We start from the raw sequence: 12,170 nt of genomic DNA on the forward strand, positions 1-12,170 counted from the left end.
TGTCGTCAGCGTAGAGAAGGTATTGGAGGCCAAATTTGTGGATGGTTTGTCCAATTGGGGCAGTATAGATAGAGAAGAGGACCAAGGATCGAGCCCTGGGGTACCCCAACAGCGAGAGGAAGTGGAGCGGAGATAGAACCAGCAAAGAAAACACTGAAAGAGCGGTCAGAGAGGTAGGAAGAGATCCAGGACAGAGCAGTGTCCTTTAGACCAATAGAGCGGAGCATAGTGAGAAGGAGGTTATGGTCGATAGTGTCAAATGCAGCAGACAGGTCAAGGAGGATTAGTAGGGAGTAGTCACCTCTTGACTTTGCAGTCATCAGGTCATTTGTTAATTTTGTAAGGGCAGTTTCGGTGGAGTGTAGAGAGCGGAAACCAGACTGGAGGGGGTCGAGGAGTGAGTTGTCAGAGAAAAGGTAAGGTGGGAGTAGACTAGGCGTTCTAGTAATTTGGAGAGGAAGGGGAGGTTTGAGACGGGTCAGTAGTTGGCAGCATCAGTTGGGTCCAGGGTTGGTTTTTTAAGCAGAGGGGATATGATGGAGTGTTTGAATGAGGAGGGAAAAGTGCCAGAGGTTAGGGAGAGTTTGCAGATTGTAGTGAGGTGAGTAATGAGAGCTGGGGAAAGGGAGCGGAGGAGGGGAGAGGGTCGCTGGCGCAGGTGGTAGGGCGGGCAGTGGAAAGGAGCCTGGAGACTTCTTCCTCTGTCATTGGTTCTAGCGTAGATAGTGAGTAGGTGCTGGATGCAGTGCTGATGAAACTGGGATCGGGGCTGACCATGCAGTTTTCAGAGATTTCTTTTCAAATGTTGTCGATTTTTTTTTTTCTTTGAAATAGGCAGCTAGTTCTCCAGCAGGTAGGTCTGTCACAGGGGACTGTTCTTTGGGGCTGAGGAGGGAGTGAAAGGTTTCAATGAGTTGTTTGGGGTTGTGGGATAGTGAGGAGACAAGGGAGGTGAAATAAACTTGTCTGGCATGGTGAAGGACTAGGTTATAAGTTTTTAGCATGAATTTGAAGTCTGCTGGCAGCTTTGACTTTCTCCACAGCCGCTCGGCGCACCTAGAGCATTGCCGGATGAAGCGTGTTTGGGACGTAAGCCAAGGCTGCCGTGGTCTGCGTTTGACAGCTCGAGTCACGGGTGGTGCCGCTTCATCCAGGGCACGACTGAGGGTGGTGTGGTAGTAGTTCTACTGACCCCTATATCAGCCTCAGTAGTGACTGCCCCAGTAGTTATAGTGACCCCTATATCGGCCTCAGTAGTAAGTGACCCTCACAGTGGCCTCACTAGTTATAGTGACCCCCCACAGTAGTCTCAGTAGTAAGTGGCCGACACAGTAGTTATAGTGTCCCCTATATCTGCCCCAGTAGTAAAAGTGACCCCCACAGTGGCCTCAGTAGTAAGTGTCCCCTTTATCTGCCCCAGTAGTACTAGTGACCCCCCACAGTAGCCCCAGTAGTAGTGTCCCCTATATCTGCCCCAGTAGTTATAGTGACCCCTATATCGGCCTCAGTAGTAAGTGACCCCCACAGTGGCCTAACTAGTCATAGTGACCCCCACAGTAGTCTCAGTAGTAATAGTGTCCCTATATCTGCCCCAGTAGTAAGTAACCCCCACAGTAGTCTCAGTAGTACGTGTCCCCTATATCTGCCCCGGAAGTAAAAGTTACCCCCACAGTGGCCTCAGTAGTAAGTGTCCCCTATATCTGCCCCAGTAGTTATAGTGACCCCTATATCGACCTCAGTAGTAAGTGACCCCCACAGTAGTCTCAGTAGTAATAGTGTCCCTATATCTGCCCCAGTAGTAAGTGACCCCCACAGTAGTCTCAGTAGTAATAGTGTCCCTATATCGACCCCAGTAGTAAGTGACCCCCCACAGTAGTCTCAGTAGTAAGTGTCCCCTATATCGACCCCAGTAGTAATAGTGATCCCCACAGTAGCCCCAGTAGTAGTAGTGTCCCCTATATCTGCCCCAGTAGTAACAGTGACCTCAGTAGTAATAGTATCCACTATATCTGCCCCAGTAGTAATAATGACCCCCACAGTGGCCTCAGTAGTAATGGTGTCCCCTATATCGGCCCTAGTAGTAATAGTGATCCCCACAGTAGCCCCAGTAGTAAGAGGCCCCCCACATACTTACCTTCTCCTTGTCTTTAGAGTGCTGCTGCTCCTCTTCTCAGCGCTGCTGCAGGCGGAATGGTGTGCGCCTGCACTGCCTCCTCCCTTCTCCTCTCCTTGCAGAATGGCGGTCAGGGAAGGAAGATGCCGGATGAACTCCCTGCCGTCAGCGTGTGCTTAGAGCAGCAGTGATTATCAGCTGGGAACCGTGGCACCCTCGCTGGGAATCTCTTTAATGGTGACCCTGCATCCCGAAAGAGGGACACATGGCTGTCTAGTTTGGATCCCACGGGAAAGCGGGTCACAGGGTCCCAAAGTGGGGCTGTCCCGCCGTAATCGGGGCATCTGGTCACACTCAAAAAGCTGATTCAACATCCACCATCAAATTGTGCCGATTTTGACACAATTTTTTGGTACTAATTTGCTCCAAAGTGGAGAATTTGCAGCAGAATTCAGCGCAGACCAAACTAAACAAAGTGTGACCAACCCTCTTAATGCTAATAAATGGACTGACGCTGGGCTATAAACGCGGGAAGCCTGGCTGCCCCAAAACAACCTTCCCCCTCACACAACAGGGGACATTACACGGAGGACATTCCAGCACTCAGACGCTGTTTTGGCGGGAATCTCATGTCACTATCTGTCTAATTCACTGCATTCTACACCGCCACCCAGTGGCCGGAAGCTGTATAACACCTCGCACTACGCCTCGGCTCAGTCCTCTCTACGTTCCCTCTGGGTTCCTCCCCCTTTTCCCCGGTCACGTGGCTCATGCTTCCTGCTGCCGGTGAGTGTTGTGCCGGCAAGCATGTCCTCTGTCAGGGCGGGACTTGTCATTGACGGTAGTTCTCGCCGGGAGGGTACCGTGTGAGGAGGGACTCCGGGTAGTCAGTCAGTCAGTCAGCCTGCGCATGCGCGGTGCTCGTCCCCTCTCAGGCTGTGGTGCGCCATGTATATTGCTTGCTGTGATATTCCCATACCCACCCTGCAGTGTTGCAGCTCACCCGGTTATTTATGTCACCGGAGGGTCACCGTGCTAACACCAGGTTCGCGTCTCAGTAATGTTTATGGTTTTCGCCTCGAACAACTAAAATACCGGTAACGCCGCTGCCATTGTGTGTAATCGTACCCAGTGCGTCTCCAGCATGGTCTGTCGCCCGCGCTGGGGGCTCTGAAGTGATCCTCCGACGCAGAGTAAATATGGCGTAACCCTGGTATGTTGTGCTACAGGCGAGGTGAGCGCTGGCCGCTGCTGCGCCAAAGGAGACAGCTCAGTAGAATCTCCCCGGTAATGGCCGCCGCTGACCCCGGCTGCTTCTGCATCAGGCATCCGTTTGGTTACGTTCACGCGAGACTGTGATTGGCCTCACACGGACCGGCGCAGGACCGCACGCTTGTACGGCGGTAACCATGGAAGAACCGATTCCAGGCAGCACGGTTCAAGTCCGCCCTGGAGTCCGGGTCCAATGGGCGGTGCAGCGCCATTTATGATGGCGTGTATTGTAGTCGCCCAGACGTTTGTAGACAGAAGCCAGGCTGCTGTACGCGCTGCACGTGATTCAGGCTTTAGCGCTCATTCACACGGCGGTCTGAGTACATCGCCGCCCGTCTCTTCTGTATGCTGACCGGACACGGCCGTCCGAGCGGGACCCTGGGAGGATTTCACAAGTGGCGCAAAACTTGCCATAAAATCTGCATGTCTAAGGCCGCCTGCAGACAGTCGGATCTGCCTGTGAGAATTCTCGCAGCGGGACCCCATCCAAGCAGCACTCCCCTCCTTCTGCGGCTCCGGCTGTTTGATGTGCCGGCGCATGCGCAGACCGCAGCCGGCGGCCGGGGAGTAAGATCTCAGTGCGGGGCCCTGCGAGCCCCGCGACCAAATCGCGGCTGTCTGCCTAGGATTGCGTTTGCTAACACAATCCTGTGGCAGCTTCCACGGGCAGAAGTTTCCGCGGGAAATCCGGCCTCAGAATTTCCGCACGTCTGCAGGCGTCCTAAAGCTGTGTTCGCACGGACAAGTGTGATGCGGTCAGTGAAGGCCGACCCACAGCGCAGGCCTTTTTTTTTTTCCCTCTGTGATCTTGATGCATTTAGGCATTAAAAATGCGCAATACGCTTCGCTGCAGATACGGTTTTCATGTGTGAAAAAAAAAATGTTTCACGCTCACGTGGAATGCGAGTGCGGTCCAATTCTTTTTTTTCTTCACTTTCGCATAGAGTGAAAATTGATTATTTATTAGAGATGAGCGAGTATACTTGCTAAAGGCAATTGGTCGAGCGAGCATTGCCTTTAGCGAGAACCTGCCCGCTCGAGACTGAAGGTTCGGGTGCCGGCGCGGGGGAGCGGTGAGTAGCGGCAGTCAGCAGGGGGGGAGAGAGGGAGAGAGCGATCTCTGCTCTCCCCCGCAGCTCCCCGCCCGCCACCGGCACCCGAACCTTTCGTCTCGAGCAGGCAGGTACTCGCTAAAGGCAATGCTCGCTCAAGCAATTGCCTTTAGTGAGTATACTTGCTCATCTCTATTATTTATCCCATCTACGTGCGGATCGTGATGTGGATTTCACCCTTTGCGAATCCGCAGCAGTCCCTCTACACCCGATTCAACGCGTGAGGCCGTATTCAGACGAGCGGTTTTATCGCGGCTATTTTGTTGTGATAACATCACCTAAAAATCGCCGCCGTCTGAAGCGTTGGATGTCAATGCATTCGTTCAGATGGTGGATTTTTAGCCACGTAAAACCGGCCGGTGGGAAAAGATGTCACTACTCCGCCGTTTCCGGTGGCCGCTTATACACGCAGCCGGCAAAGATAGATTTTGTCTTTTGTCCCGAATACGCTGGCGGTTCCCATAGACCCCTATGAGAGCCATCAGAAAAGGAAGGGGGGAGGGAGTTTAGTGGTGGCTCGCTCTGCTAAACTCTCCCTCCCTTTGCTGGCAGCTCCCATAGGTTTCCATGGGAGCTTCTATTGCCGGGCCTTGCCGCCAGAGAGAGGGGGAGGGACCTTTGTAGCGCGGCCAGACTAAGTCAGTTAGCTCTGTTAAGCCAGTTGAAGGATTTCTCCCCGGCTGACAGAATATATATATATATATATATATATATATATATATATATATATATATATATACACACACACACACACGTCGCATCTGGCCTTGTGAACGGGCAGGAAACTTCAAGATTTAGCTGCGGCTTTCTCTCGTTTGGTCGCGGCTTTCTCTCGTTTATGCGTTTTTGTTTGCAATGCGGCTGGCGGAATAACGCATCGCCCGTGTGAATAAAGCCGAAGGGCATATTTACACGCCTCTTCACTCTTAAGGATGCCGCCTATTACCGGTATGGCCTTGAGTACGTGGAGATTTTTATTCTTTTTTTCCATGGTCTCATTCCGGAAGCCGTAACTCCTTATAAGTATTCTTTGGGCGATGTGGCCGTATGAGGACATGTTGTTTTATTAATGCGACACGTTGTATTTTCCAGGGGCCTGATTGCGTTACGTAGAAGAAGGGCTGCGATGACTACAAGCCAACATGGTTTTCAAATAACTTTTAGCCCTTACATCTATTTTGTAACCACCGCCATTATTCTTAAGAGTAGATGGCAGTGACATCTTGTACAAAGTGATGGAACCTCAAGGCCTTGCTCTCTGCATAGTGATGGTCCTGGCCGTCGGCTGTGCAGGCAGCTACAAACCTGCGCCATTCCTGAGGTCGGACGCCCGTCCTTTATGACATATCCTACTGGTGGAGAGGAAGTACCTGCTCCCCATCACAGACATTGATGATTAATAGATTGGATGTCTGATCAGTGGGGTCGGACCGTGGGGACCAGAAATGATCCTGAAAAGTCTTGGGCCCCCAATCCTGGCATAGCCAATCATGCCCCATAGTACTCCTTTATATAATGACTGGGAGACACCGATAGAGCCAAGCTCCATGATTGGGTCTCCATTAGGGTTTTTGAAGCTTCTTGTGTTTTTGTAGTCGGGATTACGGAAATAGCATAACCGGCTATGCTGCTCTACTTGTGCCATTCCATTCCAAGGGAGATATGAAAATGGCAAAGAATGCCAGACTGGCAGTTTTGGTAATTTTGGCAACCTCAGGCAGCAGAGCTGGACCCCCGTTCTGGCGATCAGTGGGGAGCTCTTCGGGTATGCCATAAATGTCTGAGATGGGAATACATGTTCAAATATACAACTTTCTGATTATTTTCTTTTATTCCAGGTATTACTCTCCATGGAGTCCATGAAATTATCTCGCCTACTATGTCGGGCCAAACTGTGGTTTTCCTGTCGCAGTTTAAGTTCCAGCATCGCACGATCTCAGAGAGCCACGGCGAGGAAGGAAGAGTTCAGATCCAGGGTGGCTGCGGGGCCGCACCTTAAAGACTTTGTGAACCCTGTCCCAGTAGCTCCTGACCCTTCCTCTGTGGAAGATGATGATGATCTCCCTCATTATATCACAGACAGTCCCTCACTCATCTACAACAAAGGTTTGGATTGCAATTTCACAGATATTTTGCTTTTTGCTCCGTCATCCAGTTTAGCGATCCGTTCTCCTGCTTCTCCTCCATATGGCTGTATGCAGGCTGCGTCTGCCCATGTATTAGGAAACATACATACTGTACAACTAGAAGGGAGACTTTATTTGGCATCTTACTAAAATTTCCCTTTATCCCTGCAGATCATCTGAATTCCTCTGTCTACATTTCCAATATTAGCATTTTATGAGTAGATTCCTATTTCTGCTTTTTTTCATATGCTATATAAAAGGGTATTCCCATCTCAAACACATATGACTGAGATGGGAATACCGGTCCGTACGCCACAGGTAGTTTGGATTACAGCCAAGCTGGCTCTTCTATGCTGTTTTCATGATTCTCATTCACTCCTATTGCAGGAACAGCAACAGAATACAGCAGCCAGTTTGGCTTTTTGTGTTACCAGTGCTGAGATAAGCCAGAAGGGGGTCTGGTGACGCCCTGTTCTGGTAGTAGGTGCAGGGCCCAGAGGTGGGATCCTCATCTATCACACTTTTTATGACATCCTGTGGCTGTGGCATAAATTTCAACATAGGAAAACCCCTTTAATCCTCCCATAATCAAGTACTTTGGACCTTCACACCCAGTGCAAAATTTAGAATACTGCTTTGTGAAGCTGACATTTTTTGAGTTATTTTTTAATTTTTCTTTTTCTTTTTAATGCAAATAAGGAAGATGGAACAAAACCTCTGTAGCGCCACCTATTAGATGGCAGCATTCCTGCAAATCAGTGTACGACTTTAAAAGTCTTTAAAACAATGATTGGGAAAGGGGAACTAAGCAATCCGTTCTCCTGCTTCTCCTCCATATGCCTGTATGCAGGCTCCGTCTGCCCATGTATTAGGAAACATACATACTGTACAACTAGAAGGGAGACTTTATTTGGTATCTTACTAAAATTTCCCTTTATCCCTGCAGATCATCTGAATTCCTCTGTCTACACTTCCAATATTAGCATTTTATGAGTAGATTCCTATTTCTGCTTTTTTTCATATGCTATATAAAAGGGTATTCCCATCTCAAACACATATGACTGAGATGGGAATACCGGTCCGTACGCCACAGGTAGTTTGGATTACAGCCAAGCTGGCTCTTCTATGCTGTTTTCATGATTCTCATTCACTCCTATTGGAGGAACAGAAACAGAATACAGCAGCCAGTTTGGCTTTTTGTGTTACCAGTGCCGAGATAAGCCAGAAGGGGGTCTGGTGACTACCTGTTCTGGTAGTAGGTGCAGGGCCCAGAGGTGGGATCCTCATCTATCACACTTTGACATCTTGTGGCTGTGGCATAAATTTCAACATAGGAAAATCCCTTTAATCCTCCCATAATCAAGTATTTTGGACCTTCATGTCCAGTGCAAAATTTAGAATACTGCTTTGTGAAGCTGACATTTTTTGTTATTTTTTAATTTCTCTTTTTCTTTTTAATGCAAATAAGGAAGACGGAACAAAACCTCTGTAGCGCCACCTATTAGATGGCAGCATTCCTGCAAATTAGTGTACGACTTTAAAAGTCTTTAAAACAATGATTGGGAAAGGGGAAGCAAGCCAGAAAACCCTACGCAGATAGTTGTTTCTTGTAAGTCTCCCCACTCACCTCCTAGGTGTCTCCACACCCCTTCCGGATGCTCTGCTTGGGGAGAGACTATGCCATTCCCTCGCGCCCCCCCCCCCCCTTTCAACTCACTCACCTACTGGGTGTCTCCACGTGCCTTCTGGGTGCTCTCCTTAAGGAGACACGACACCTCTTCTGACCGCCTTTCTTTTTTTCTGTTATGGCAAACTCCTTTAATAATGCCGAAGTAAACCTAATGGTTACATAAAAGTTGCCCAGTTAGTGCTAATAGTTCAGTGCGCTGCATATGGTGTATACTTGCTGATTAAATGGTGAAGATGTGCAGGAAATTCTGGTTTCAATAGATCTGCACCAATCGGCTTTTCAGAGTGAGCGCTTGGCTACCTCTTTATTGCAATCTCCTCCCTTACACTTTTCTCATATGAGACACGCTTGAATTAAATTTTCGGTTGTTTATGTTAACTAAGTATTTCTGATATCAAAAACATATGTTTACCTGAGTGTTCAAAAACGGCCAAGGTCTCCATTGCTGCTGCTTTGCAGCTTTTAACCCTTTCCAATCCAATTTGTATCCCGGTTTTCCTAGGGGGCTTACCCTTTTTCTGCCGTTGTACAACGGCGCTATCTGCTGGCTAAAGCCAGTACTGCATGAAGTCACACGTTGGATAGGCTCCGACAGCAGAGAGGCTGGCAATATACAGTAAGAGAACCCCGACGGACGTCTTCCAACATCGGAGCTGTACAGCCTTAAATCATAATGTCTTCAGAGGTCAGACAGTGGATTGGAAAGGGTTAAAGCTCAAAGTAGATGCTGTCAATTCAGTTTCCAATTTAAATGTTCCTGCTTTTCTGCTGCCCTGCTGTTGGTAATCCGTTTACATGGGGTACATGTCCTAAGGAGTACTTCTGCCAGCACTGTACTGGCTGGGACTTCCCCCTCCCATACTTCCAATGCTGCCTTGTTTAGCCCTTGCTTCAATCAGCCGCAAGACAGCATCTGAATGCCAACCCCTCTGCAGTGTGTAGCAACTAGCAGTGTCCCCATGTCCCTGTTACTAGAGAAGCCAAAGGCCTTACGAAAGACAGTGAATTGCAAAGCTGCTGGAAGGAAGAGCCCTAGTAGCAGGAACATGATTTTCAACAAAACGTAAAAGCTTTACTGCAAGTACACTTCGTCAGATAAATCAAAAACCTATGAGTTGTTTTTCTACAAAACTCGTCATACAGTTACACCTCAGGCAGATATGCAAATGATTAGCGTTATGGGGAGGTTAAATGAACAGTCTTGCCATCCAGAGACAACTGGCACCATCGTTACAGGCCCCTGTATGGACTATTTCCAGGTGCTTGGCTGAAAAACATATGGTCTCACGGCGCCTATTATGTGTACTGGCCAACCACCCACCATCGCCTCCATATGCAGTGGTGTCATGAATGACAAAACTGGATGCTACAGAATGGAACCAGGTTGTCTTCAGCGGTGAATCCAGGTTTAGTTTGGCCGCTGATGACAGCCTTGTCCTTTTGCTCTGACGCTATATCAACATTACAATCGCACGCATAAAATTTCATTAGATTCTGAGAACGCCTTCTAGGTGCTTGGTTGATTTATTTTTATATAGACAATGTGTATATTTCTAGATTGATGAAACACAGACTGTTAGATGAGCAGAAGTTGTGTAAAACGTCAGTTTCCATTTAACCTTTTTATATTCCTGTTTTCCAGATTAATGATGGTATATGTGAATTATTATTATGACTAAAACCATTGAATCATTCAATTCCGTGTTTGTATGAATAATTTTGTTCAATATACCATTTTTATGTTTTAGTTTACTTTGAGACCTACGGCTGTCAGATGAACGTTAATGATACTGAAATTGCCTGGTCTATATTACAGAAGAGTGGGTACATCAGAGTTAATTCAGCTACAGAGGTAACTTGTGCAGTTTTGTCATTCTGAACACTTACATTTTTTGGGTACATTGGCACATCACTGGTTTGGTGAAATCTACTACATATTTGCAAGAAAATCAGCGTTGTGTGAATGCACTGTTATGGCTGCTTCACACATTGCATAATCTCCGCAGGCATTCCACAACGGAAAGCATGCAACAATTGTGCTGAAAGACTGTAGCGGCTAAATTCGCACTTAGATGATGTGGATTTGGACATGTTTTTTTGTGTTTTTTTTCTTGCAGACCTGCTGTGCGATTTAACCCAGTAGAGTCTTCTCTTTGAACATGGCACATAACACTGGCCTCTAGTCAGTGTTAAAACAGTTTTCTGCAAATATGGAACTGATTTAGATTAACATAGTGTGTAAGGCTGAAAAAAGACAAATGTATTGTCCAGGTAGGTCAGCCTATATATTCCCCCGGCCACCCCCCTTCTTTCCCAGTGTTGATCTTTCTAGAGGAAGGCAAAAAATGCCACGAGGCAGAGGACAATTTTTCTGATTATGACTGCCTGCAGACGAGCGGGACCCGACCCCAGCGCCTGCAGACGAGCGGGACCCGACCCCAGCGCCTGCAGGGAGGAGCGCGTATTTACCCGCGCCCGGCGGCCCTGGCTCTTCCATGTGCTGGCAGCCGGCGCATGCGCAGACCGGAGCCAGCGGCCGGATGAGTGACATTTCTGTGCGGGGCTCTGCGAGCCCCGCACAGAAATAGGCCATGCCGCGGTTTGCCGCGCGGCCAAACCGCACCCATCTGCATAGGAGTGCGTATTGTAATGCACTCCTATGCAGGCTTTCAGTGGCAGAAATCCCGCCGCGGGATTTCTGCCCGTGTGCAGGCGGCCTATAGGGGAAGAAAATTCCTTCCCGACTCCAACCTGATCATTGGAATAATCCATGGATCACCGACCCTTTTGAAATAATTAGTGACTATAACGTAATGTTTTGCACAAGAAAGGCGTCCAGGCCCCTCTTATACTTTTAGTGAATTTCCCATCACCATGTCCTTTGGCAGAGAGTTCCATAGTCTCACGGCTCTTACAGTAAAGAACCCCCTTCTTTTCTCTAGACGTAGACGGCACCCCCTTGTTACAGTCAGCCCTGGGTATAAATAGACGATGGGATAGATCTCTGTATTATCTCCTGATATATTTATGCATAGTTATTTGGTCGCCCTTCAACCATCTTTTTAATAAACTAAATAGCCCTAATTTCTCGGCTTAGTCATTGGGGGACTCAGCGAAAAGTCTGTGTATAGCTTCTGCCACTAGGAGGTGGACACTAAGCGAAGGAAGAGTTAACTCTTCCTATGTGCTATCATCCTCCTGTAGCCACTCAACTGAATCAGTATTAACTTGCGGTCCCTAGGAGGCAGACCTTCTTTCTGCAGGTCTTCAAGATCCTGGAGTTCTTTGGATGACTTAGGTTTACAGGGTGACTGAATTCCCCTACTATCCTACTGAGGAGGGACAGCAGGGTTGCCACTAACTTCCTTGCTGATGTCCTATCTCCCAAAGACAAGGTGGCACAGAAAAACACCAACTCTTCTGTGACCCTTCAGAGAAGATCTTCTTGCTTGGATCTATGGGCTGTCAGCCCCCACCAAAGAGAGGAGTTAATGCTACTAACTGTTCTGCCTTTCCATGCACCGATCCACCCCCATTTCCATTACTTAGTTGCAGGTCACTGTCTACACTAACTTCCCCCCTATCTCTCTTGGTGACGGATATGTTTTAAAGGGAATCTCTCACCTTTGACCACCCCATAACATAAATTTAATGAATGAATAGTAGAAAGGACACAAAGTTCAAATGTGTAATTTGTATACTTGTACTCCCTCTTGTCCTCCCTCTGCGCACACAGACTGGCTATTTGCTTCATAGAGGGGACTGTATTTGTTGACTCACATTATTGAGAGGTCTAGTCCTCTTATATTTAGCATGAGTGTATGCAAGTAAAGAAATCCATATTTAAACTCCATGTG

General features: G+C 48.1%; 1 protein-coding gene across 3 annotated transcripts in view; it reads left to right on the forward strand.

The window, feature by feature from the left end:
* Nucleotides 1-2,840: 2,840 nt before the first annotated feature.
* Nucleotides 2,841-12,170, forward strand: part of CDK5RAP1 (CDK5 regulatory subunit associated protein 1) — a 34,910-nt gene continuing 25,580 nt past the window's right edge. Inside the window, exons 1-3 of one of the 3 annotated variants that reach the window (XM_066586274.1) lie at nt 2,841-2,899; nt 6,336-6,603; nt 10,062-10,165. In XM_066586274.1, coding sequence (XP_066442371.1) covers nt 6,348-6,603; nt 10,062-10,165 — 360 coding nt within the window. In that variant the 5' untranslated portion in view covers nt 2,841-2,899; nt 6,336-6,347. Of the gene's footprint in view, nt 2,900-2,935; nt 2,955-3,013; nt 3,159-6,335; nt 6,604-10,061; nt 10,166-12,170 lie in introns of those variants that run through there. The other 2 variants (XM_066586276.1, XM_066586275.1) reach the window with 2 other exon arrangements.

Source organism: Eleutherodactylus coqui, chromosome 13 (assembly GCF_035609145.1).
Source record: "Eleutherodactylus coqui strain aEleCoq1 chromosome 13, aEleCoq1.hap1, whole genome shotgun sequence".
Classification (NCBI taxonomy): Eukaryota; Metazoa; Chordata; class Amphibia; order Anura; family Eleutherodactylidae; genus Eleutherodactylus; species Eleutherodactylus coqui.